At 58.7% G+C, this 26,035-nt stretch overlaps 2 protein-coding genes across 2 annotated transcripts; both read right to left on the reverse strand.

Moving 5' to 3' along the window:
• Window positions 1-5,194: 5,194 nt before the first annotated feature.
• Window positions 5,195-14,024, reverse strand: Pla2g4b (phospholipase A2 group IVB). The gene is made up of 20 exons (XM_090318566.1): window positions 13,300-14,024; window positions 12,452-12,524; window positions 12,163-12,299; window positions 11,949-12,080; window positions 11,131-11,171; window positions 10,979-11,021; window positions 10,777-10,831; window positions 10,463-10,596; window positions 10,202-10,285; window positions 10,009-10,046; window positions 9,489-9,624; window positions 8,850-8,986; window positions 8,499-8,721; window positions 8,278-8,395; window positions 7,971-8,108; window positions 7,721-7,825; window positions 7,406-7,585; window positions 6,926-7,092; window positions 6,370-6,556; window positions 5,195-6,294 (listed from the first exon to the last, which is right to left on the reverse strand). Exons 1-20 carry the CDS (start codon window positions 13,306-13,308, stop codon window positions 6,080-6,082), a joined length of 2,352 nt encoding a protein of 783 aa, XP_090174692.1. The 5' UTR covers window positions 13,309-14,024; the 3' UTR covers window positions 5,195-6,079.
• Window positions 14,025-14,225: 201 nt separating this feature from the next.
• Window positions 14,226-25,760, reverse strand: Jmjd7 (jumonji domain containing 7). The gene is made up of 8 exons (XM_090318565.1): window positions 25,680-25,760; window positions 16,619-16,772; window positions 16,293-16,546; window positions 16,041-16,097; window positions 15,329-15,424; window positions 15,128-15,204; window positions 14,849-15,008; window positions 14,226-14,750 (listed from the first exon to the last, which is right to left on the reverse strand). The coding sequence occupies exons 1-8, from the start codon at window positions 25,741-25,743 to the stop codon at window positions 14,662-14,664; spliced, it is 951 nt and encodes a 316-aa protein (XP_090174691.1). The 5' UTR covers window positions 25,744-25,760; the 3' UTR covers window positions 14,226-14,661.
• Between the last annotated feature and the right edge of the window lie 275 nt (window positions 25,761-26,035).

Below are 26,035 nucleotides of genomic sequence, written 5' to 3' on the forward strand. Positions count from 1 at the left end.
CATGGCACCCTGCGTGGGAGGCGGACGTGGGCCCACACGTCCAGGCGTCTCGCGAAGCCGTGAGTCCACACTCCGTGACTGTCCCCGTTTCAGCCTCCACCTGGCACTACAAGGAGGGGGTGAATGCCTGTTTCTGGAGTAGGACTAGGCTAGAAGAGATGCATGTGTGTCTCCTATATACTCCCCGGTCCTACAGATGAACCTGGCCCCGGAGCCCCTCCTCCTGCAGGAAAGAGGCGCTCACGGATCGAGTGAGGACGCAGGGTCGCTGCTGCAGACCTTCCTGCAGGATTCCCATGAGGTCCCGGGTGTGGGGCAGGAGGTGGAACAGGGGCCTCCAGAGCACGTGAGCTGGAGTGGAGCCTGACTCTTCCTCTGCTCAGGCGGCTGAATGGCTGCAGGAGAAGAGCCTGGGGGCACTGGAGGAGGGGTGTCGGGACCCCGCCACGCAGTCAATGCAGCTGCGGAGGCAGCAGAATCTGCAGGCTGAGCTGGACGCTAGCGCCCAGCTGCCACAGGAGCTGCAGCCGGTGAGGCCCTGCAGGGCTGGGAGCTGGGAAGGGGCACAGAGCCGGTGGCTGGCACCACACTACACACGGCAGGCTCCGTGCCGGCAGAGATGTGGCACGCAGTCGCTTCCTGGGTCCCTTCTCCACAGGCAGAGCCTTTTCCGTAACCTCGCGAGTGTACTCAGTGCAGCAGTGGTGTGGGCGTCCATTTTAACATCCCCTCGCCACTGCCGAGCCAGGCCGGGCGGGCATCAAGCTCTCAGCCTCGTGTGCCTCATCACTGTCCCCTCATTATGCGGAGGAGGAGAGGAAGAAACCCGCTCGAGGCCGGTGGGGTGGTCATGGGAGCTGGCGTAGGCGCCCAGGTGCCAGATGCTCTGAGTCTAACGTGGGCCTTGGGTGCAGGAATGACGGAGGCTGCTGCAGGGCGGACACAGGAGCTTGAGGAGCTGTGGGCTGAGCTCCAGGCCACCTGCCAGGAGGAGGAGGCCCCTCTCCAGGAGGCTCGCGCGGTGAGGCCGCCGCACAGGACTCCAGGCTCTCCCCGCGTGCTCACCCCGCCCTGCCCCAGGCCCTGCACCTGCAGCGGAGCCTGGAGGAACTGGAGAGCTGGCTGGCGCCCATGGAAGTGGAGCTGAGGGCCCCTGTTGGGGGCCAGGACCGGCCTGAAGTGGACGAGCTGCTGCGGGCCCAGGCGAGCTCGAGTCCGCCACCGCCAGGCGGGCAGGCAGGCCCAGGCCCCGGTGAGGGAAGACCAGCGCCTCAACAGCGCCGCGAAGGAGAGGGCGGGCCCGGCGCTGGTTCAGGGGCAGATCTGCCCGGCTGCAGAAGGCTGCCCGCCCACCCCCCTCCACCCCTGCCTCAGCTCCTGTCCTCCCTCCTGCCTGCACTTAGGGACCTAGAGTGGCACAGCCCCTCCACCATGGCAGGTTCCAGAACCTCCGCGAGGCTGTGCGGAGCGCGGGACACACCGGGAGGCCCAGGCCCTCCTCCTGCAGCCCCTCAGGGACGCTGGCGAGGAGACGGCCTGGTGCAGGAGAAGCTGCCCCTGGCCACTCCCGGGACTACGGGCAGAGCCTGAGCGCCGTGCAGCACCTGCAGGAGAAGCACCAGTTGGGGTGCTGGGAGGACAGGCTTGGGGCCAGGGTGGGGACACTAGATGCTTTGGAAGGCCCTTGCAGGGCATTCCTCGGGGCGCCGTGGGCTTCAGGCCACGCTCAGGGCCTCCTCCACAGAACCTGGAGAGTGGAGAGAGCAACCATGAGGCCCTGACCTGGGTGGCGGTGGGCACAGGGTGCAGGCCGGGCACTCGGCCTCCGGGGAGGTGACCGCGAGGGTGCGGCAGGTGGAAGGCGCCGTGGACCGCCTGCGGGTGGCAGTGGCGCAGAGGAGGCTGCTGCTACAGCAGGCCCGGGAGACCCGGGAGCTTCTGACAGAGGTGAGACATGGACTGGGGGTGGGGAGAGGGGGAGCTTGCAGGTGTTGGGGTGCTAGGCCTCATGTCTCATTACTAAGGCAGACTACCGAGAAAGCAGGGCGCAAGCTTTCCTGTTTCTAAGCAAGTTATTTTATTTTATTTTATTTTTTGCCAGTCCTGGGCTTGAGCTCAGGGCCTGAGCACCGTCCTTGGACTTTCTCAAGGCTAGAGCTCTACCACTTGAGCCTCAGCACCACTTCTGACTTTTTTTCTATGCATGTGGTGCCGAGGAATTGAACCCGGGTCTTTGTGCATGCTAGGCAAGCACTCTACCATTAGGCCAAACTCCCGGCCCCTGTGAGCAAGTTTTTAGCTGGCCTGAATCACTTGTTTGAACCTGAACCACTTCCTAATGGTGAATATAATCACAAATAAGAACCAAGTAGAACAGTGACTAAAATTCGGTGTGACTATCGACAAAAAGAAAACCCATGCCTGAGAATAGAGAAGATGCATTTATTTTGGTTTTGTAAGGAAGAAAAAAAAAAAACAACGAAAAGATAAAACCTGAGTGCTCAGGGCCCCTCAGACCAGCGGCACTCTCGTGGGCTGGGCACTCTCGTGGGCCCGGCAGGCACTCGCAGAGGCACAGGCACTGGGAGCTGATGAGGCTTTAAGCCCTGCGGTCTAGATAGCGATCTGCGCCCTGGGGTAGGGCCGGGGAACACTGTTGGGGGCACACTGTTGCCCCAGCTTCTTGTGGCTGGCCGAGCAGAGCCCTGCTCTGGACAACAAGGACGTTGGCCAGAACACTGAAGCCACACAGGCCCTTCGGCGGCGGCTGGAGGCCACCAAGAGAGACCTGGAGGGGTTCAGCAGGCACATCGGGCAGCTGCAGCCCTCCTGGAGGGCAGACAGCACCCAGACAGGTAGGCTGGAGCTAAGCGTACAGGCCCGGGCTGGCGGAGGCCGGCCCAGCCTGTGAAGGAAGGACGGGGACCAAGCCACCTTCTGTGCTGCAGCCCCTGGGTACAGGCCCAGCTCCGGGAGGTGACAGGGCCCACAAACAGCTGCCCCAGAGAGCAGAGGGCAGGGGCCGGGGCCCGCAGGAGCAGCTGCAGCAACACCAACTGCAGCGGGGATCCTGCCCCTTGACGCCTGGCTCACCTCCAAGCTGGCCGCTGCCGAGTCCCAGGACTGCGGGCGAGACCTGGAGGGCGTCAAGGTGAGGGCTAGCAGACCTGGGGTGGCTTCCCACATGGGGGGCTTCTGTGGGGTCACCTCCAGAGGTGAGGGGTGCAGACCTCCTCGTGGGCTGTGGGCAGTGGCTCCAGCATCCCCGGCCCCATGGCCCTGCAGGCACTGGAAGAGGAGTTCGAGGCTTTCGGAAGGGAGGTCCTGCGCCTGGGGCGGCCAAGCTGCAGGCCCTGTGGGAGCTGGCAGCCCCCCTGGAACAAGGAATACCAAGGTGCCACCCCCAGATTCAAGCCCAGAAGAGCAGTGTCCGGGCCACTTGGGAGAGGCTGGAGCGGGCGCAGGTAGGAGTCCGGGGCTGTGTGGGTGCGTGGTGGCCTCTAATGCTGAGAAGCAAGAAGACCGAGGCCCACGAGGCCCGCCTCCAGTCCTCTGCTGAGCTGCCTCCTAGCGTGCCTCTGGGAACCAGAAGCCCTTCCCGGCTGCAGCTGGCACATCCCCCAGCTCTGGCCTTCAGTCCTTCGTCCCCAGCTCCCTCCTGCCTGCTTTCAGGACTCAGCCTTGGCAGTCTGCTCCCCAAGCCCCAGGCAGTCAGGCCCTACAGAAGATGGGGTGCTCTGCAAGGCTCCCCAGAGGTGTTGCCTATAGGCCTGCACAGGCCCACCTGGACCCCTAGAGCCCCTGGGCCCCCGGGCTGCAGGGGCTCGGCCTGCCCTTCAGGAGGGCCCTGGGCACCCCCTCACCACCTGGAAGTCCCCCAACATGGCTCGCCTCCATGGTGCCACGTCTAGGACACTTTCTGTGCCCGGGGCTGTGAATGAGTCCTTGCTCAGCAGCTGGCCCAGGAGGCCACTGGCTTAGGGGAGTGGGCTGAGGCGCAGAGCCCAGCCCGCGGGTCCTCCCTCCCCCTCCAGAGCCCAGCTGCAGCGCATGAGGTGCGTGGCTTTGAGCAGGCAGCATGGGAGCTGCAGGGGGTGGGGGGGGCCTGGGTGCAGGAGAAGAGCGCCCCTCCGAGCCCACGCCAGGCACAAGGGACCTAGATACTGTAGTCTGCTAAAGGCACAGACGGGGCCTTGCATCTGGGGACTGCTTGGGCACCCCCAAGATCCCAGTCCTCTCCCGTCTGGGCCCAGGGTCTTAGGTGTGGTTGGAGGGCCTTACCTTGGGTTCCATTACCGAGGGAGCTGGAAGCGGTGGAAAAGGAGGTTGCACGGTTACAGATGGACGCCTGCCAGCAGGGCCGGAGATACCCTGCCACCCAAGAGGGCCTGACTGCGCGGCTGGCCAAGCTGCATGACACCTGGGCCACGCTGCGGGGGAGGACCCGGAACCCAGGCCAGCAGCTGGAGCAGGCCATCTGAGGTGTCCCCCTCCCCCTGGCTCTCCCTTCAGGACCCCCTCTTCTCTGTCCGGGGGCCCTGCATGATAGGGCACACTGTGGACAGGCCCAGAGGAGGCGCAGGAGAGGAGAGGCGGCCAGCACCCATGGCCCGGCTGCTGGGCTAGGTCCCCTCAGCCAAGACAGGGCAGGCTGCCGGGGGGCTGTCTAGGCAGACGCGCAGCTGGCTGGGACGAGGGACTGTGGCCACCTGTCCCCACTGGGCCACGCCCGCTCTCGTTCCCACTGGTACCTGTGCTGCCAGGCCCGAGCCCACATCCTGAGGCGGGACACGGGGCGCGGGCGACCCAGGAGCCGCGGTCCCGAGGGTGGAGGGGCAGGGCCTGCCTCTGTGTGGCTCTTGGTGCCGGGCAGGCATGAGCCCCATAGTGTGTTTCCAGGAGGCAAAGCAGGGGGGCCACACAGCTCCAGCAGCAGTCCCATGGGGAACCCCAGCGCTGCGCCAGCCTCACACGCAAGGAGGGACAAGCCAGACTGCCTGGGGAGGGGCCCAAGATGGGCTCCGGGGGGCTGGAGATGAGACTCGGGAACAGGACAGGAGGGTAAGTTGTGAGCCCTGCTCCTCCTGCTCCTCGGTGGCTTCCACAGAGCCCTTGGACCTCAAGGTCGAGTCACGGCCAGGAGCACAGGCCTTCCCCTTGGTGACATCCCTGGCCACCGTGGAGCAGTGCCGTGGCTGGGGCTCTAGGATGGGGGGGGTCCCTGGCGGGGAGGGGGTTTGTCATTGGTGCTGGGCTGAGGAGCTCTCGGGAGCATGGGGTGGGGAGGAGCGCTCGTTCCCTGGGCCCAGGCTCACGGGCTACGCCTGAGGCTGCCGTCCTCGGTCGTGTCTGGATCTCTACGCACTTTCCTCAAAGGAATATGGCGGGCAGGCGTGGAGGGCCCCCCACCCCCGTCTTGTCCCTGGCCACCTCCCACTGTCACCTGTCTGCTCTCAGCAGGTCCTCCCTCTAAGCTGGCTCCAGGCTGCGCTCTCTGGTCCTAGGGGATTTTTTGCTCCATCCTCGGCTGCATCCTTGATGTGGCAGACAAGGCTCCCCAACCCCCCTCCTGGCTCCCCGAACCCCTCCCGGCTGCCCATGAACTTCCAGAACCGGGCCGCGGGACGGGACGACGTACTGTATTCTCCTTGCAGCCCCGGGCCCTGACGTGAACCCCGTGCATAGCGAACACCCCAGCTTCTGTCCGTCCTTCCCTGGCTGTGGTGCTCTTCCTGTGCCCTGCTTGGCTTTCTGCCACGTGGCATTAAGTAGTCCTCTGGCCTGTGCCTGGTGGAGGACGGGGCGCTCTCCTCCAGGCCTCCGTCCTGGGAGCCCGGGCTGTGTGCGGGGCAGCCAGGGCCCCCCTTTTCAACGTGGCTGTGTGTGGAATAAGCTCACACCGCGCCTTATGTCTGTAAGAGCTCTAATTAACGTACACGAAGCTCACCATCTGTCCCCAGCCCCAGTCCTCCCCTGCTCCCCCGGGGAGGTGGCCCAGGCCGAGCCAGGTCCCCGGCTCCCGTGCGGGGCTCTCCATGGGGTGCGGCAGGCGTGGCTCTGGGAGCTCGGGTGGCGGTGGTCACCGCACCTGCCGCCGCTGCCTGCGCCGCTGCACGGCCTGGCGCAGCGCGTCGAGCAGCTGCGGTCGGCTGCTGAGGATGTTGTACCGCGCCAGGCGCAGAAGCTTGTCCGTGTCCTCTGGGCTGTAGGTCACCTGCGTGTAGTGGTAGGGCGAGTCCACGGGAGACAGGTTCACCTCCCCGGCTGCCTTCTCCTCGGGTGTCCGTGGCACACCTGTGGGGACGGGACAGTTAGAGGGCACGCGTGCGTGCGGGACGCCTTGGAGACGCAGAGGCAGCCGGCACGCACCTGGGGCCGAGAACTCTCGGAAGGAGGCGTTGACCAGAGGGAAGTGCAGCAGGGCGGGGGCTTCGGGCCGGGCTGGGTCCTGGAAGGTGTGGCACTCGCGGGGCTCGCGCTGCTCCGCCGCCGTAGGTGAGATGTGGGGGAACGGGATCCCCTGTTCCTGGCAGAATCTGTCCAGAAGCTGCAGCTGCTGCAGGCCAGGCAGAGGGGTAGGGGAGGAAATATCAGGGTGCCCCTGCAGGCCGAACAGCACACTGGCTAGGCCACACAGTGCTGCACCCCCAAAAGGCTGGCGACTGTCGCTGGCAGCCACTCCAGGGACCCCACACCGGAGCCCACCACGCTGCGCCTGCAAAACCCTCTCCCGAGCCCCAGGAGCTCTCAGCAGCATCTGTCCAGGCCAGGACCGCCCAGGGCTCAGGTGCAGCAGAGGGGGCCAGCACCCCACTCCACGTGCAGGCCAGGCAGGGGCGTGTCACAGAAGCCGGTGCATGCCACTGGGTGCCACTGTCTGAGGAAAGCTGGCCTGGTGAAGCCCGGGGCAGCCCACGCCCCCAACCTGAAAGGCCCCGTGCAGGTTGTAGTCCAGCGACAGGATGAGGTCCACGTCCCGGGTGGGCTGCAGGAGGGGTGGGCAGCTAGTGTTGATGAGGTACCCGACGTCCAGCAGGCACAGGTAGGGATCTGTGGGCGTCAGCTGGTTGGGGAGTCCATCGAGCTTGGTAGCTGCAAAGATTTGGGGTTGGGGTGAGAAGGGGCAACTGTCACTGAGCCCCAGGCTTCTGTGGACTGGTAGAGACAAGGTCCCTGCTGTCCTCCCAAAGAAGCACCCCAACTCAGGGAGCCTGGGCTCACCCCCTCCTGTGCTATGTCCCCCAGACTGCTACTCTGCCACAGTCCTTCAAGCTGCAGTGATTGATGAGGGAGCTCGGCTCCTGGGCTTAAAGGCCGTGGTGCCAAGGGAAGGGGTGTGGGCACGGGCTGCCGGCAGGGCCGAGGCACCGCGGGAGAATGGAGCCGGGCCGGTGGTCAAGCACACCTTTCCAGGTAGCGAAGTGCGGGTGCTGGAAATAGTCCTTGTGAAAATGGAGACCACGCAGGAAGTTGTGGGTGGCTTGGGCAAGTGGGCGCTTTGTCAGAAGGTCACTGAAAAGCCCAGCGATCCTGCCAGCCGTTGTGGGGGGCTCTTCCATCTTCAGCTGGGGCACCTCCTCTTTGTCTGCACAGGCAAAAGGGGGGGATAGTCAGGAGGTGGCTGACGGTGGAGGGGACAGTCGGGGTCCCCAGAGGCCTGACAGAAACCTCCGACCGGCTGCCCCTCGTGTCCTGTGAAAGAGCTTGAGCAAACACCTACCCAGGCTGGCTCGGTCCTGAGCCCAGCGGTCCCAGAACTGGCCGGGCTCCGAGGCCCAGTACAGGCTGTCCTGGAGGCTGGCGGCGTACAGGTTGCTCCAGATCCCTGCGAGCAGCCACGAGGGAAAAAGTCTTTCTCTCACTGCTGCTGCCACGTGGCCCTTTGTGGACCAGGAAACGGTGCCGCAGCCAAGCGAGGCAGGCTGGGGCCTCTCTTCCTCCCTTTCCCTGCCCTTCCGGACACCCCTCACCTTCCAGGAAGCAGATGCGGGATTCGGGGAGCTGCTTCACCAGCCGCCCCATGAAGAACTCAGAGCCGAAGAGCTGGGAGGGGATGAAGGCCCCGTACTTGGGCAAGCCCACCTCGTAGGGGGAGAACTCGCACCACTCTGTGAAGCAGTTAAACACCTCGGTCTCAGGCCTTACAGAGCAGACCCGAGGCTCCCTCCCCACCCCAAACAGCCCAGGGGGCTTGGCAGAGTGGCCGTCTCGGGACCCAGTGCAGGGGAGGTGGCCCAGGTACCACAGTGGATGCATCTCAGCACTAGGGCCACTCACCCCCAAATTCAAAGGTCGTCAGGCTCTGCGCCTTGGTGTTGAGGGCACAGTAGATGGGCAGAGGGTTCTGGCCTCGGGTCAAGGCCTCCTGTTGATCTGAGAGTTTGTGGTCCTGGGGCTGGGGAAAGAAGGTGCGAAACGAAGCCACATCTTCCTGACAAGGACCTTCCACAGCTGTCCACCAGGAACAGACCCCACCGTGCCCGGCTCCACGCCTGTACCTCATCATGCAGCAGTGCCTCGTTGATGAGGGCCCACAGGTTGGTGAAGCAGGGCGGGTGGCCCAGGCGGGTCCGCTCCGCCAGCTCCTGCTGGTAGCGCTGCAGCTGGCTGGGAGCCAGAGCCGCCAGCTTGCTCTTCGTCACCTGGGCCCTGAGCGAGGCGGTGGGCCCTGCCAGATCCTTCTGCGACCACTCTGGGTCCTCATATAAGTTGGCCAGAGCCCTGGGAAAAGGCCAAGCCAGGGAGCTGTCTTACGACGGCCCGCAGGCACTGTCCCAGCCTCCCACCCCACCCACTCCTCCCGCAAGCCCACCGGGCCACCTGCAGGCTTCATGGCCGAGGCGGCTCACCAGGTGGAGCCCGAGGCCCCTGTGACATAGGAGACGCAGTCCAGCACGCCCAGCTCCCGCAGGCCGGCCAGCTGTCCATACAAGGAAGTCATGGCCCGGATCCCACCGCCCGTGGCTGCGACAGCTACCACGGGGACCTGGAGGAGGGGACAGGGGATCAGGGCATGGGATCAGCCACCCCTCTCCCCTGAGGAAGCGGCGAGGTGAGAGGCCATTCTCTCTGGACAGCTAAGGTCCACTGAGCTGGGACCAGAGCTCTTGAGAGCCAGCCTGAGGACGACACTGCCAGAAGCCGCCTCAGAGCGAGGAGTCATTCCGCCCCCCCCAGCCCCTGAGGATTCTGGGATCGCTTTCTGGAAGCTCAAGGCCACCTCTTAAGTGTCTCACCATGCTGAACACCCTCCCTCAGGAGAGGGCCCCGGCCAGGAGGCTGCCCTCATCCCTCCTCCAGAAGGAAAGCCAGCCCAGGACAGAACGGGTCTAAGGCCCCCAAGTGAGGGGAAGCCGAGAAGGGGGGGCAGGCAGGAGGGCAGCTGCAAGCTGAGCTTGGCACCAATGCTCTAGTGTTAGGCCTGGGACCTGCACAAGCTGGCGGGGGTGGGGGGGGAGGACAGAACCCAACGCTGCTGAGCCCCCGACCTCGTCCTCATGCAGGTCTCCATCCAGCTGCAGGAGCTGCTTCAAGGCCTTGGCCGCCACCTGCCTCCTCCTGCTCAGGAAGGCCTGCTCCTGCGGGCACAGTCCGCAGCCCAGCCGCACGGCCAGCTCCCCTGGTCTAGCAAAGAGTCCACAGAGCAACTCAGACAGTTGGGGGGTCTCCCCTGCCAGGCTCCACCCCTCCTCAACGCTGTCACCACCGCCGCGTGCGATATGGAGAGGCACGCAGGTCCCTGGTGTAAGGGCCTGCCACCGTGGACCCCCTCCAAGCCTCACCCCCAGCTCCAAGAATGCCAGAGGACAGGAAAGAACTCCTGAGCCCGGGAGGGCTGACGGGGGCTCCTCTGCGGAGGGCACCTACGTCTGCCTCCAGCTCTGCTGCCGGCTCCTCACCATGCTCCCCTCCCCCAGCAGCCTAAGCACAGCAATCACAGGGCTGCAGCACGCGAGCTGCCCCAGGCCTGACCCCTCCAGGCCAGATGCCCAGCCCCAGGCTGCTCACCCTTCTTCCTTCTTCAGCTCCACCCTCATCAAGGGCTCCTGGAAACCACAAGCACCTGTATCAAAACAGAGCCCTCCACTCCGCCCCGGCCTGCACCCCGTCCTGCACCCCGTCCTCACGGGACGTGCAGGGTCCGGTGGCTCCTTCAGGGCCAGGGCTCCTGTGGAGCTGCCTGGCTCGGGGCGGGTGGTACCTGGGATGCGGGGAAGACGAGCCGCACCAACTGGCAGGAGGGCAGGGCCTGCAGGGGCACCTTCAGCTGCTGCTGCGGGTCATTCTGCAGGGACGACGGGGGGACACCAAGAGTCATCACTCCTCTCACCAGCTCCCTCTGGAGCCCCAGGGAGGCACGGGGAGGGAGCAGAACGCGACAGCACCCCACACCCAGCCCAAGAGCTGTCGGTGCCAGGGAGAGCAGCAGGGCGCTGAGGAAGAGGGGCTGGGGGAGCCCTACCTGCAGGTGGATGCTCAGCTCCTGCTCCCAGCAGGCCGGGCAGTGGAAGCAGAAAGGGCCTGCGCTCACAGAGGCCTCCTGGGGACCCTCACACGCGCCAGGAAGCACAAGCTGGACTCTGCTGTCCTCTGACTCTGCCGACAGAAACTAGAAAGGTCAGGGACGGGGTCTGTGCCTCTGAGACCCCACGAGCTGGAGGCCTTCCCCCTGGGTCCAGGCAGAGCAGCCTGGCTCTGGCGCCCGAGCGCACGCCCGCGGCAGTCCTGGAGGTAACTGGAATGGAGGAAGGCCAGGGCGGTGGGCCAGGGACTCACCTTTCGGGGGCCCCATCTGCTCCAGCTGAACGTGCAAGCGGGAGAGCTCCCGTGCCTGAGAAGCCAAGCGAGGCCCTTAGGTGCCAGCATGGCGGTTGGAGCCCCTCCTTCCCCGTACCCCGCTTCCTGCTCCTCAGCCCTGCCCCTTCATCCGGGGAGCCCCCGGGACTACAGGTGCCCCCAAAGTGTTGCCCTCACTCACCACCAGGATGCCATTGCTGGTGAGCCGCTCCGCATCAGTGGTCCTGAAAAGAACCCCAGTGACCCCTGGCAAGAGCCTGGGCTTGCCTCCGTGGGAAGGGCGGTGGATGGGGCTACCACCCCACCCCTTACCCCTGCCCCTGCCCAACTCACAGACTCTGCAGCCGAAATTCAACTTCCAGCCGCTCCTGCACCTGGAGAGAGAGGAGGGATGAGGAGGGATGAGGAGGGTGCGTGCACATGAAGACGCCAGCCCAGATGCAGCTGGGGCTGCGGAGGTCAAGTGGCGGGGAAGGGACGCTGCCACTCTCCAGGCTGCTCTCAAAAAGCTGCCCTTTCTCAGAAGCCAAGAAGGAAGGCTGGGGATCCCTGACACAGAACTGTAACTCCTCTGCACATCAACACTGTTAACAATAAAACATGTTTAAAAAAGAAAAATCCAAGGCCCGGGAGTTTGGCCTAGTAGTAGAGCGCCTGCCTAGCATACATGAAGACCTGGGTTTGATTCCTGGGTACCACCTACATAGAAAAAACTGTAACTCAAGTGCTAATCTTGAGAAAGCCCAAGGACAGTGCTCAGGCCCTGAGTTCAAGCCCTAGGTCTGGCAAAAAAATAAAATAAAGGGCCAGGGATAGGACTGTCCTTCCATGAAAAGTAGCTCCTAACCAGGCGCAGTGGCTCACGCCTGGAATCCTAGCTACTCAGGAGGCTGAGATGTGAGGATCTCAGTTCAAAGCCAGCCCGAGCACTAAAGAACGTGAGACGCTTAGAGGACGTGGTGCTGTGGCTCAAGGGGCAAGGGTGGTAGCCTTGAGCTGAAGAACTCGGGGACAACACCCAGGCCCAGGGTTTAAGCCCCATGACACGTTTAAAAAAAAAAAAAAAGTGGCTCCGAGCTGGCAGAGACCTCCGAGGCATGAGGAACACAGGCTGCTCGGTGGAGAGGCTGCCTGGTGCTGAACAGTCTTACCCGAGAACTCAGTGAGAAGCTCTGGCGCCGGGACTCCCCAATTCGCAGGGTCCCCACGTCAAACAGCACAGACAACAGGGGGTCATCCTTGGTCAACAGGTCCTGGTCGAAGACCTTCAGTTCCATGATATTCTGGAAAGGGCAGCACAGTAAGCTGGCTTGGGCAAGAAGGGGTGGGGGGCGGCAAGCAGGGCTGGTCTGATCCCCGGGCCACCTTGAGCTTGCAGTGGATACGGAAGTGGAAGCTCTGATTCCAGACAGGGTTTCTGCTGTTCTTTACGGTGCGTGTCTGCAGCACGTGGCTGGAGGCCGTGGGCAGCCATAGTGTCACATAGCAGTCAGAGGGGGTGACTGTGGGAGAGCGAACAAGCCATCAGGGATGTTCAAGTGCCCTCCGTCCAGTCCCCCAGCCTCCGCCCTCCATGTTGCCCCTCCAGTCCCCCCCCCCACTGGGACTGTCCACTGTGAGCCCCCCTCTTCCTCGGCGGTTCCGGCACACTCACACAGATCCCTGGAAGGCAGCCCCTGGGCCTGCAGGACGCGCACAGTGAGCAGGCAAGTTCCAGGCACCTTTGCCTGCAGAGGAAGGCCAGGGCGGGTGTGCTGTGGACGGCTGGGCCTTACTGTGGGGTCAGACCCACTCGGGGCCATCAGAGTGCTCCATGCCCCTGCCCACTACCCATCTGCACCTGTACACCCCACCCTGTGATGCTCTTCATGGAGTCATATACACTGCGTCTCCTCCCACACCCCACCTCACACCCCAGCCAAGCAGCACAGGCTGCTCGTGGATGGCAGGGAAGAAGCATGGTGGGGCTTCGGGCACCCCAGGCAAGTTGCTGTACTGTCCCCCCATCCTAGAAGTGGATTCTGTAGATCCCCCCCCAGACGGCCGTCCCCCAGGTTGTGGTGCTCTCTGGATTGCTGCTTCTAAACCCACTCTACTCCTGCATGGTCAGCGTGCCAGGGTGGGGGAAGCGGGGCAGGGGGCAGGACTGAAGGGTGCCCGTGGATCCCGCCCAGGGACTGCCTCAGGTCCCAGCTGGGAAAGTTCATCTACCTCTGGCAGTCCTCAGACCCCCGCCCCGCCCCAGAAACGGAGCCAGGGACAGGATCAAGCAGTCACTTTCTCCAGGGCCTCAGGTAAGCAGCTGGGAACCTGAGTTTTCAGGCTCCAGGACAGGGAGCTGGGCCCGGAGCCCATTCCTAGCACCTGCCTGCCTCTCCCTGCCTTCTGCCACCAACACACAACCCTCCCAAACCTGAGGGGACATGCCCTGATCACGAGCGCTGCACAGCCCTGGACAGAGCCAGGTCAAAATGGAAGCCCAGAGACCAGTTGGGGTCTTACCAGAGCCATGCGGCCGAGTCCTCAGGAACAGGAATGGTGGGGCAGTGGTCACAGGCCCAAGGACTGCTGGCTTTTAACACAGCGCCACGGTGCCCCAGCTGGCACGAGCGCCTCCTCAGCCCCTCCCACTGGTCTCCTCCGCTCCGCCGAAGCCCACACCCACTACTGAAGCAGCCACCTGCCTGGGAATGAGGCATCCGGAGCCTGCACAGCAAGCGGGCTGACCCCGGGTTCTCAAGTCTCTGTGCTGTCCCTGCTGGCCTGCCCTACCCAGTCGTGTGTAGAGGAGGGGTCTCCAGAGCCAGCTGTCAGGGGCTGAGCAGAGGCGAGGCTGAGGAGGCCTGGAGCTGTAACCCACGGGAGCAAGCACCATGTTGTGAGCAGGATCTTTCACAACCTCCTGTAGGACAGGAATTCCCGGTCCTGACTGGAGCCCTGAGCAATCTGGGATGAGTACCCCAGGCCCATCGTAACCCAAGGGAGTGGCTCTGCCACATCAAACAGTCCTTCAAAGCCATCTTGCCACGGCTGCCACCCTTGGAGCTGGGTGGCTGGGCTGAGGGACTGGTGCTCAGGCCAGGGGCTCTTCCTAAGGGTGGGGCGGCCAACCCTTCTTCAGTGGCAGAGTGGGAGGGTAGGTGCTTCCGTCACTTTCGGCTCAGGTGATTTCCAGAGCACCAGACCCAAGCATCTGCCCTGGATCTGGGGGGTAAAATAAACTAAGCCGGGGCCTGAACCACTGAGGTCCCAGCCAGGCAGGTCCAAGAAGATTGAGGTAGCCTGCCTGCCCCAGGAGGGGCTACTGTGGACAGTGGGTTTGGGGAACAGATGAGTTCCCAGGCCTGGAAGTGGCTCGCGCCCCCAGCTAGGGTGACCTGGAAATGTCCGCCTGCACCTGGCTGAGGAAAGCAATTTCACCAGGGACAATGGGAACAAATGAACGCGGCTAGCTTTATTGACCGCTTCCTCTGCGCCAGCCACGCTGGTCCTTTCAGATCCCAGCCCAGCCCCACAATGCCCCTGCGAGCCCAACCAACGTGGTCTCTGACGCCAGAGTCACTGCTGCGGGCAGGCAATGACTCACCAGGGTCACGACATGGTAAGAGGCTCTGCTGTACTCACTTCCTGCTCTGACCTGTGTGGCACCTTCCCAGACTCCTCACCCAGATCTGCCTGGCATTTCCTGGTCCTCCTGACCATACCTCAACAGTCTCCCTGGCATCAGCCAGCACATACTCAAAATCCAGGTCATGTCTAAAGTAGACCAGCCCCGGGGCCTGGAACATCCCCACCGGTCGTCCTGGCCTGGAGGGGAGCGGGGGAGGGAGGCTGGAGCACCCCGGCAGTCCTCCCTGGCCGTGGTCAGTTGAGTCCAGCAGCCCTGGTGAGGGAGTCGAGCAGCTGGAAGTAACTATACTTGAGGTCGTATTCCATGTCATACCAGAAGTTCACTGTGGAGCACAGGGACGGGAACATGTCACAATGGTCCCACCCCAGAGGCCCCACTGGGCCCGGGCACTGCCACCCCAGGGTGGCCTGCTCTCCTCACCAGCAATGCAGCCATGGGACTGCTGGACGTGGTGGAACCACAGAGCTGGCAGGTAGAGCAGCTCGCCGGCCTGCACGGTGCAGTGCAGGGCCCGTGCCTGACTGTAACTGGGGTACCGGGCCAGGTCTGGAGCCAGGGGGTCCAGAGGGATCCAGGGCACCTAGGGACATGGCCGGTACGTGTCACAGACCCTACTCTCTTCAGGCCTAGGGACATTTCGGTGCAGATCTTCTGTGCCTGCTGTTCCTGGTCTGCCCCCACCCCAGGAAGCAGACACACCTTGTCCATGGCTTCTTCGTCCACTATCTTAAAGGTGCCTTCTTCGGTTAGCTGGTAAGTGGCCTGTGGGTACAGCTCTGAGGCCGGAGGGGGAGGCGTGGGGAATCTCAGTGGTCTGCCAGCCCACGCCAGCAGGTCCACGTGTCCCCCGTGGCAAAGCCTCAGGCCTGGTGCAAGCCTGCTCAGAGCCCCTGCTCCTACCGTAGGGGATGAAGGGCCGGTCGCTGGGTGGATGCAACAGGAAGCGCTTCTCCCCCGAGACCACGCAGTACAGATTCTCGTAGTGGTCCCTGTGCACTGCCAACAAGGAGAGCCAGCGCACAGGCCTGAGTGCCAGGCAGAGGGGCCACCGCCCGCCCACCCTGCCCACGGCCACAGGAAGAGGGTGGGAGGTCAGCGCGGGAGGAGACGCTGAGGTCGCTGGTGGGCGTCGCAGACCTCGACCCACCGGGACTGGATGCCAGCCAGGCTTCCACCAAGAGAAGTGACACCGAAGAGCTGCCGAGCCCCTGCCCTCTAGCTGGACTTCTCAGGACAAGAACACGTGCATCCAACCCAATGCCAGCGGCACCCCCAGCTGCTAGGAAAGGATACCTCCATGGTGCCACGCGACCTGACAGGAGCCAGCCCTGACTGGGCTCATTTTTTCTTTTTTGCCAGTCCTGGGGCTTGAACTCAGGGCCTGAGCACTGTCCTTGGGCTCTTTTTTTTATTATTTCAAGGCTAGAGCTCTACCCCTTGAGCCACAGCATCACTCTGGCTTTTCTGTGTGTTACCGAGGAATGGAACCCAGGTCTTTGTGCATGCTAGGCAAGCACTCTACCACTAGGCCACACTCAGGGCCTCATGACTGGGTTCAATCTCCGCTCTACCTCCCTCTCCCGCCATGACCCCTCCATGCCCCTACACCCACGTGATGTCACTGCAGCAGCCTCCCCGAGCCAGAAGTTCACAGCGTCAGGCATCTTTCCTGCAGGGCAGCGTGCGAGTGAGAAGGCAGCGGGCACCTCCCTGAACCCCAGGACTGAGGCAGTCGGGAGCACTCCCCTGGGGCAGGAGGAGTCCTCCTCCTCTTCAAGTCCTCCCGCCTGTGGCCCCCAGAGTCCACCCCAAAGGGTGGATGAGCGGCAGCGGGGCTGGAGGTAGGGCCCGATCTCCCTCTCACCTAGCGCCTCCGAGGCCCAGGGCACATGGGGCTGCAGGTCGGGCAGCAGCAGGGGCAGCTCGGTGAGCAGGTTGGAGCACTGCTTCTGCACGTACAGGACGCCGGGGTGCCGGGCCCGGCCCTCCAGCACGTCCAGCACCCGGCTCAGGGGCAGGCGGCGCTCGGCGGGCAGCACGAAGCGGTCCCCTCGTACGGCGTCCGCGTACCCGTCCGGGGTCACAGCCACGCTCACCTCGGTGGAGCCCACCGTGGCTCTGCAGGAAGCACACTTGGCTGGAGCCCGGCTCACCCCCACCTGCACCCGCACCCGGGGGAGGCCGCCCCACCTCAAGTAGGGGAGGGACCACTTGCGGAGGGCCGGCCAGTGGCGCAGGGCGTTGCGGATGATGCAGGGCCTGTTGGGGCACACCCAGTCCCGGTAGAAGCCCAGGGGCGTCGGGGGCTCGTCCAGGTAGGGCACAGCAAGAGGCACGCTGAGCTCTGTGGAAGAGGGAAGCGGCGCCTGGTGTCTGCCACTGTCACCACTCGCTGGCTGCACGAGGAGGAGGCACGCAGGCGCGTGGGGACACATGCAGAGCTCGTCCACACCCAGACCCTCTGCGGGGCGGCTCTGCATCCCGCACAGTGCCCGCGGCTTCCCTGCCCTGGAGGAACCCACCTCCAGCACCCAGGCAGGGCCTGGTCTGGGTGGGGCCTGGCTCCGTGGGGCCCCTCCACAAGCAATGCTTATTGCACACCCGGGGTGAGGTCAGCAGCCGATCCGCCCAGGGTGGGCATCGGAAGACGTGTCCATCGCTCCCACGCGTGGCCTTAGCCACTCAGGAGGCTGAGCTCAGAGGACGATAGTTCACAGCCAGCCGGGTCAGGAAGGTCCCGATCAACTGCGGCCTGGATGTGCTGTGTGTGGCTCAAGTGGCAGAGAGCCAGTCCTGCTACCCCTGGTGAGGAAGGCAAACTACCAGATCCACGCTGGAGGGCAGGGGCTCACCAAACAGCATCGCCACTTTACAGGTGCCCAGGAGCACTGTGGACCATCGGGCAGAGAGCCTGCAGTGGCCCCGGGTCGTCCCTTCACTGCAATCCTTTGTGTGCACGGTGTGCGTGTGCACGTGTGCACTGGAGGTTGACTCAAGGCTTTGCACTTGCTAGGTGGGCACTCTACCACTTGACGTACGTCTCCAGCCTTTTTACCTTTTTCTTTTACCAGTCCTAGGGTTTGAACTCAGGGCCTGGGCACTATCCCTGAGCCTCTTTGTGTTCAAGGCTAATGCACTACCACTTGAGCTGCAGCACCACTTCCAGCTTTTGAGTAGTTAATTGTAGATAAGAGTCTCATGGGGACTTTTCTGCTTAGGCTAGCTTTGAACCATGGTCCTCAGATCTCAATCACCTAAGTAGCTAGGATTTCAGGCATGAGCCCTGGCTTCCAAATAGGTTCTTGCTTTTCCACCTGGGCCAATGTGAACCATGCTCATTTTTTTTTTTTTTTTTTTTTTTTTGCCAGTCCTGGGGCTTGCACTCAGGGCCTGAGCATTGTCCTTGGGTTTTTTCCTCTGCCACTTGAGCCATAGCACTTCCAGCTTTTCTATGTATGTTGTACCAAGGAACCAAACCTGGGTCTTGGTGCATGCTAGGCCAATCTCCTCGCCCAGTGCTCGTCTTATTCATACTTCCCATGTAGCTAAGATGACAAGAGCATGCCACCGTGCCCACCTTACTACCGGTTAGGATGGGGTCTTCCAAAGTTTTCATAGGGCTTGACCTTGAACCACCGGCCTTCTGGGTAGCTAAGATTAAAGGGCTGAGCCATTGCACCTGGCTGAAATCTCTTTCTGGCTTAGCCTCCATTGCCACTTCTGCCATTCGACTGGCTTCCTTCTTACTCCTGCTGATTTCACATCTGTCTTTCTCCTCTCTTTTCCTTTCCTGCTTCGGGTCCTCATACTGATGAAGCTGCCTTTCTCAACTCCTTGTTTATCTCTAGTCTGCTTGCAACCAACCTGCATGTTCTCCCCTCCAGACTGCACTTAGCCAACTTGCTTACAAGGCTATGTGTGTGTCTGTCACCCGGGTCACAGGTAGGAGGCAAACCCCTGCGACCACCACCTTTAACCTCTCACGAATGAGCTCTTCACCTGCACAGAGCAGCCTGCTCAAACGCTGAGCCCATCCACCCAAACCACAGCAAAAGACCACAAAGTTCATGTGCCACCGCAAAAAACAACCCACAGAAGGACTCGAGTGAAAATGAAGAAGGCTAAACTGAAGAACCAGTAAAGCAACCCTAAGACAAATGGCTGATAAAATAAAAACAGATCCTTAAAAAACTAAAAGCAGCTGGTGCAGTGGCGCACGCCTGTAACCCTAGCTACTCAGAAGCCTGAGATCTGAGTGCCACAGTTCAAAGCCAGCCCGGAACAAAAGACCATGAGACCCTTATCTCCAATTAATCACTGGAAAAGGGCTGTGGCTCAAGAGGTAGGACATCCAGACCCAGAGTCCAAGCCTCATGACAGACCGACAAAAAAAAATGAAAAAACATCGATCAATCTCATTCAGTGTGTGTGTGTGTGTGTGTGTGTGTGTGTGTGTGTGTGTGTGTGTGTGTGTGTGTGTGCTGATCCTGGGGCTTGAACTCAGGACCTTAGTTCTGTCCCTAAGCTTCTTTTGCTCAAGGATAACACTCTAACATTTGAGCCACAGCTCTACTTCTGGAGCTAAGAGTCTCATGAACTTTCTTGCCAGGGGTAGTTTAACTGTGCTCCTCAGATCTCAGCCTCCCGAGTAGCTAGGATTAAGACATGTGCCACAGCATCTGTCTACACCAGTCGCTTTAATGAACAGAAATGCGAAGCTCCCTGATACCTGTTCATAGAATTCAACAACTAATTTTAAAAAATCATAGCTGGGTGCTGATGGCTAGCTTCTCAGGAGGTGGAGATCTGAGGATCATGGTTGGAAACTACAAAGGACAGAAAAGTCCCTGAGAATCATATTTCCAATTAGCCACAAATGGAGTTGTGGCTCAAAGTGGTAGAGTGCTAACCTTGAGCAAAATAGCTCAGGGACAGGGCCTGGGCCCTGAGTTCAATCCCCATGACCAAAAATAAATAAATCATTATGATCAAGTTGATTTTATTTCAGAAATGCAGAACTGGTTTAATATATGTAAATCAACAAAATAATACACAACAGAGCCAAAGACAATATCACATGATCATCATCTCAATGCAGAAAAGCCTTCAACAAAAACCTAGCATCCATCACAATAAAAGCCCTGGAAAAGCTATATATGACAGACTTACAACCAACATCATACTACATCGTGAAATCAGGAACAAGCCGGACACCGTGGCTCACGCCTGTAATCTTAGCTACTCAGGAGGCTGAGATCTCAGGATCACAATTCAGTCAGACTGGGCAGAAAAGCCCATGAGACTCTTATCTGTAATTAACTACCAAAAAAACCAGAGGCAAAGCAGAGGTGCAAGGATAATGCCCAAGTCTTGAGTTCAACACCAGGACCAGCACACACACACACAAAAAATAGGACATCTGAATAGCCAGGTGCCAGTTATTCATACATGCAATCTTAGCTACTCAGGAGGCTGAGATCTGAGGATCCAGGTTTGAAGTCAGCCCAGTTAGAAAAGTCAGTGAGACTCTTGGGGCCGGGAGTTTGGCCTAGTGGTTAAAGTGCTTGACTAGCATGCATGAAGACCCGGGTTCGATTCCTCGGTACCACATACATAGAAAAAAGTCAGAAGTGGTGCTGAGGCTCAAGTGGTAGAGCTCTAGTCTTGAGAAAGTCCAAGGACAGTGCTCAGGCCCTGAGCTCAAGCCCAGGACTGGCAACAAATAAAAAAAGAAAAGTCAGTGAGACTCTCTTATCTCCAATTAACCACTAGAAAACCCAGATGTGGATCAGTGGCTTAAGTGGTTGAGGGCTGGCCTCAAGCACAAAACCTCAGGGCCAGTGCTCAGGACCTGAGTTCAAGCCTCTGGACTGGCAGGAAAAAGAAAATCTGAAGAGGGTTGGGAGTTTGGTCTAGTGGTAGAGTGCTTGCCTAGCATGCACAAAGACCCAGGTTCCATTCCTCCGTATATCACATATATAGGAAAGCCAGAAGTGGTGCTGTGGCTTAAGTGGTAGAACTCTACCACTAAGGCCCTGAGTTCAGTCAGTTCCCAGGACTGGCAAAAAATAAAATAAAATAAAAATCTGAAGAAAGAAATTGATCTCCCAAGTCTATGGATAGGTAGAATTAGAACAGCCAAAGGAATTTCAGGCCCAAAAAACAACAGCAAAAAAGACCAGAGGTATCACAATTCCAGATTTCAAGCTTTACTACACAGCTGTAACATCAAAACAGCTTAGTATATAAACAGCTTGGTCATGATAATAGCCTCAAAGACTAGTGGAATAGACTAGAAGACCCAGAAATAAGCCCATATACCTACAGTCCTCTGACATTTGATGAGGAAGCTAAAAATATATGCTAGAAAAAGAGCCTCTTCAATAATTGCTGTTGGGAAAATTGGATTTCCACATGTAGAAGAGTAAAATTGTATCCTGTCCCACTGTATTAACTAGCACAAACTCAAAATGGATCGACGACCCCAATATCACTCTTGAAGCCTTGAAACAAGTACAAGAGAGAGGAAGAGAAACATTACAAGTTATTGGCACAGGCAGGAACTTTCTGAAGAGAAGCCCAGGGTTGGGGTCTCCACTGGTGGCTAGGAGTTTGGCCTAGTGGTAGAGTGCTTGCCTAGCATGCACAAAGACCCAGGTTTGATTCCTCGGTACCATGTACATAGAAAAAGTGGGAAGTGGTGCTGTGGCTCAAGTGGTAGAGCTCTAGCCTTGAAAAAACCCAAGGACAGTGTTCAGGTCCTGAGTTCAAGCCCAGAACTGGCAAAAAAAAAAAAGAAGAGACAGAAAGAGAGCGAGAGAGCAAGAGAGCGAGAGAGCAAGAGAGAGAAAGAGAGAGAGAGAGAGAGAGAGAGAGAGAGAGAGAGAGAGGGGGGGGGGGAGAGAGAGAGAGGGAGAGAGAGAGAGAGAGGGAGTGTGTCTCAGGGGCTCAGTAAAAGAAACTTAACAAATGGGATTCTATGGAAATAAAAAGTTTCTGTATAGCAAAGGACACAGTTGCTAAGCTAAAGACAGACAACAGACTGGGAGATCTTTACCAGCTATACCCCACCAAGGTCCTAATATCCTAAATGTGCAGGGAGCTCAAGAAACTATCCCCCCACCCAAAGTAAACACAAAGGAGCTAAATCAAGACTTCTCAGAAGAATAATAGTTAATAAACATGACTGGCTACAAAGGAAATGCAAATCAAAACAACAGTGGAATTTCCACTGGAAAGATTGGCCAATATGTAGAATTTGAACAACAACCAATACTGCTGTTTACATTCCCAGTACATACATACTGGAGAGTATTTTACATAGAACTACCCTGTGAGCCAGGCTTACCACTCCAGGGCATCTACCCACAACATTACAAGTCAGGATACCGTAAAGACACCTGCACATCCATATTCACAATAGCCAAGTGATGCAAACAGCCCAGATGCCCTACAACAGATACATGGCTCAAGAAAAGGTCTCACAAACACACACACACACACAGATATATACACACATATGCATGCATCTATACAGTGGAATTTTACTCATCCATCAGAAAGAATAATATGTCATTTGCAGGGAAAAGGATGGTCCTAGAAAAAAATCATGTCAAGTGAAGCAAGCCAGGCTTACAGAGAGGCATGTTTCCCCTCGTATGCATACAAGTATGCATTTCCACGCATACACATAGTAAAGGAGAGTATGCTTAGGCGAGGAATCCAAAAGCGTACCTCCTCTGAGCAACTAAATTACTATTTATCAAAACAAATACCAGGAAGTGGAAACATGTTTTGCAGGAATGGAGGGAGGGTGCGCAACATAGCATTATATTCAATGTACCTTATATTAAAAATGAACTGTAAGTTGAGGGGAGGGATGGAGAAAATGGAGAAGGAAGGAAGGAAGGAAGGGTTGACAGTGATCAAGACGCATTGTACTTATAACCTGACATGGAATTGTGGCCCAGATGTACAACTCCTCCTCCATCATCATCATCACCATCACCATCATCATCCCAGAAGTCAGAGGGGTTTATGGTGTCCACGAATGCAGCAATACCCACATGGAATGAGTAGCTGCTCAGGAAATGTGTACCAGGTGAAGAAGGGGCCATCCCGGGCTAGATGGTTGCTGTCCTGAAGGAACTGGATTTTCAGGTGTGGCTCCATCCGATCCATCTGGCCTCATCCTGCCACTCCCTCAGGAGGATTCCTTATAGAATACAGGGCGCTCGGCAGCATTCAAGCTATGCCATCTTCAGGCCCAGCTGACCTTCCCAGGGCAGGCTGCCCCTGCTCTGCCCTCGACGCTGGCCGTGCTCACAGACTGCAGCACCTTTCTCCTGGCTTACAGGGGCTTCGCTTTTTTACTTTCACCCTCAAAGTCCAGCCTGCTGCAGTTATGCAACCTGTTGCAAATGACCAGCACATGCATTTTCACCGCTGAGGTCACTTACGATCCAGGTCTCAGAGCTTTGTCTCCACACTGGTCACCTTTACTATCTGTGAAGAGCATGAGTCTTTAAATCGGAAATCCAAACCAAGGAGAAGCCCGGTGGCCAGGGGAAAACTGAAAAGAAGGGAGGAAACGCAATCCTCTCAGTGTTACTTACTCGCCTCTTTTTCCTCAACTGGGGCTTCAAAATGAGAATTTCGGGCTGGGAGTTTGGCCTAGTGGTAGAGTGCTTGCCTAGCATTCACGAAGATACCTCGGTACCACATACATAGAAAAAAGCTGGAAGTGGTGCTGAGGCTCAAGTGGTAGAGCTCTAGCCTTGAGAAAGTCCAAGGACAGTGCTCAGGCCCTGAGCCCAAGCCCAGGACTGGCCAAAAAAAAAATGAGAATTTCAAAAGAAATCCAAACAACTTCTTCAACCCAATAACTCTTCTGCTAAAGACTCTGACAGGAACACTCACAAGAGAGTGCTCCTGGCAACCTGGCATCTTCACTGTTCCCCCAAAACACCAGGAGCTGCAGGGTCTACACCTAGTAGTTTTGATTTTGGGGTATCTGAACTCAAAGCACTAATGCTTGTTAGGCAAATGCACTACTGCTTGAAGTAGACCTCTAGTTGTTTTATTCATTTTGTTTTGTTTTTGCTGGTCCTGGGGTTTGAACTCAGGGCCTGGGCACTGTCCTTGAGCTACTTTAGTTCAAGGCCAGCACTCTACCACTTAAGCCACCAAGTTACTTCCAGCTTTCTCTATTTTATTTTTTTGTTAGTCCTGGGCTTGAGCTCAGGGCCTGAGCACTGTCCTTGGACTTTCTCAAGGTTAGAGCTCTACCACTTGAGCCTCAGCACCACTTCCAGCTTTTTTCTATGTATGTGGTACCGAGGAATCCAACCCACGTCTTCGTGCATGCTAGGCAAGCACTCTACCACTAGGCCAAACTCCCGGCTTCCAGCTTTCTCTAAGCAGTTCATTAGAGATAAGAGTCTCAGGTTGGCTTTAACCGTAATCCTCAGGTCTCCACCTCGTGAGTAGCTGGGATCACAGGCATGAGCCTCCGGTGCCTGGCTTCATGTATCTTTCAGACCAGACTGTTTTGTCTAGATGGGCCTGGACTTCTTACATCTCTGGAGTATCTGGGATCATAGACACAGGCCACCAGCGCACCTGGCTTCCTGAACCCATCAGGAACTTTTACCGAGTACGCCAACACTCGGCTGTCCCACCCTCACTCAGAACAGCATTTCTCTGAAGGCAGAGATTTTTTTGTGAAGTGGTGTTTTCCAAACACAATGAACTTGTTCAAACTAAAAAAGAGATACTTAAAAGTTATTAGTTAAAGCTGAGAGGCGATGTCCCAGACCTATAATTCTAGGTTCCTTTGGGAGACTGAAATCTGAGGATGGTGAGTTGAAGCCAGCCCGGCTGGGCAATAAAGTCCATAAGCATCTTATCTCCAACACACCAGAGTTCAAGCCCCAGGACCAACAAAAACAAACAGCTGGCTAAAGGACTACTGAAAAGAGTTGTACAGCCAACCACTGGTGGCTCACACCTGTAATCCTAGCTACTCAAGAGGCTGAGATCTGAGAACAGCTCAAATCACAGCCCCGGCCGAAAAGTTCATGAGACTCTTACCTCTAATAAACTACCAAAAAGCCGAAAGCAGCACTGTAGCTCAAGTAGTAAATAGCTAGCCTTAAGCAAAAAAGTTCAGGCAGTGCTCAGGCCCTGGGTTCAGGCTCCAGGATGGACATACACAAGTGTGTGCATGCTTGTGCTCTCTCTCTCACATTCACACACGCTGAAGACATGTGATTGGAAATGCTTGATTGAAAACATTGGGCAGATTAAAAGTAAATTACAGGGTCTGGGAATGTGGCTTCGTGGTAGAGTGCTTGCTTGCCTAGCATGCATGAAACCCTGGGTTTGATTCCTCAGTACCATATAAACAGATACAGCTGGAAGTGGTGCTGAGGCTCAAGTGGTAGAGAATCCGTGTTCAAGCCCCAGGACGGACAAAAATTAAATAAATTACAACACTAGTGTGAAAAACACTGCAGTAAAGATATGTGGAATGACCTCCAAAACAGATGCACAGCAGACACTGGAACGTGGATGAAGGGGTGACGTGTACTCATTACGTGACATATGAAATGGTAGCCCTCTGCACAACACCTTAATAATACCACTCTTTATTAAAAGATGAGGGCCAGGAGTCCTGTGGCAAAGAAGCCCATGGGAGTCTTTCTGGGGAGGTTCAAAGTGGGCCCTGGAGTGGGAGGGAAGCTCACTTCACATTATTATATGCAGAGGGGCTAGCGCTGCAGTTCAGTGGTGAAAAGAGGAGGAGCTGGGCGCGGTGGTGGGGACGATGAGTCAATCTGCACTACACAGGAGACGAATTCAAACACACATCTATAGAGACGAGACCGGCCGAGCCCCGAAGCCCGCGAGCCTCTCACCTCCACCCACCACCAGGAAGCCCGAGTGGGGCTGCGGCTCGGGGGTCGCGTGGCGGCCTTGAGCTCAGGCGCTCAGGGACAGAGCTCAAGTCCACGACCAACACACAAACTTAACCCCCCAATCCCAAGCAAAACCAAAACCTAGAATCCCCAGGAGAAGGCGGACGAGACCCAGCGGAAGCGCCGGGCTCCGCGCCGGGCTCCTCCCCGGGCTGCCCCCGCAGGGGAAGCCGCCCCGGCCTCGAGGGCGCGCGGCCGCCGCGGCAGGACGAGAACCTCCCGCGCGGCCCGCTCGGGGGCCGGGACGCCTCAGGCGGCGCGCGCGAGCTCACCTCGTGCCGCCGCGGGGAACTCTCGTAAAGTGTGACGCACCGCGTCCAAAGCCGCCTCCGCCATGACGCCCGACGCTGGGACCCGCCCCGGAACCCGGCCGCCTGACCTTTACCCCTGCCTCGCCGCTCCAGGCCCCGCCCCGCCCGCGCAGGCCCCGCCCTCACCGCCCCGGCCACGCCCACCAGGGAGCTACCCGCTCCCGACCCCGCCCACCCTGGAGCCTTGCTGCGGGCCCCTCGCTCCTCCACCACCCCAAGACCCACAGGATGCCTCGGGTGGCGTCGCTGGCCGGGCTTGCTGAGATCCCAGTTAACAAATTGACAAGTTCATACATCAGTACAAACAGATATGTTAA

Source organism: Megascapheus bottae, chromosome 25, assembly GCF_031878675.1.
Source record: "Megascapheus bottae isolate mThoBot1 chromosome 25, mThoBot2.hap1, whole genome shotgun sequence".
In the NCBI taxonomy this organism is placed as follows: Eukaryota; Metazoa; Chordata; class Mammalia; order Rodentia; family Geomyidae; genus Megascapheus; species Megascapheus bottae.

Excerpts from the sequence above, each read along its gene's own strand:
- Pla2g4b (XM_090318566.1), bottom strand. Across the intron at positions 12,081-12,162 it reads GTATCCACTGCAAGCTCAAG|AATATCATGGAACTGAAGGT; the intron begins GTGGCCCGGGGA and ends TGCCCTTTCCAG. Across the intron at positions 7,093-7,405 it reads GCACTTCGCTACCTGGAAAG|CTACCAAGCTCGATGGACTC; the intron begins GTGTGCTTGACC and ends AAATCTTTGCAG.
- Jmjd7 (XM_090318565.1), bottom strand. The coding sequence starts at position 25,743 with ATGGCGGAGGCGGCTTTGGACGCGGTGCGTCACACTTTACGAGAGTTC. Across the intron at positions 15,425-16,040 it reads GGCTGCTGCAGTGACATCAC|TGCACAGGGACCACTACGAG; the intron begins GTGGGTGTAGGG and ends CCTTGTTGGCAG. Across the intron at positions 14,751-14,848 it reads GTCCCATGGCTGCATTGCTG|TGAACTTCTGGTATGACATG; the intron begins GTGAGGAGAGCA and ends TGTGCTCCACAG.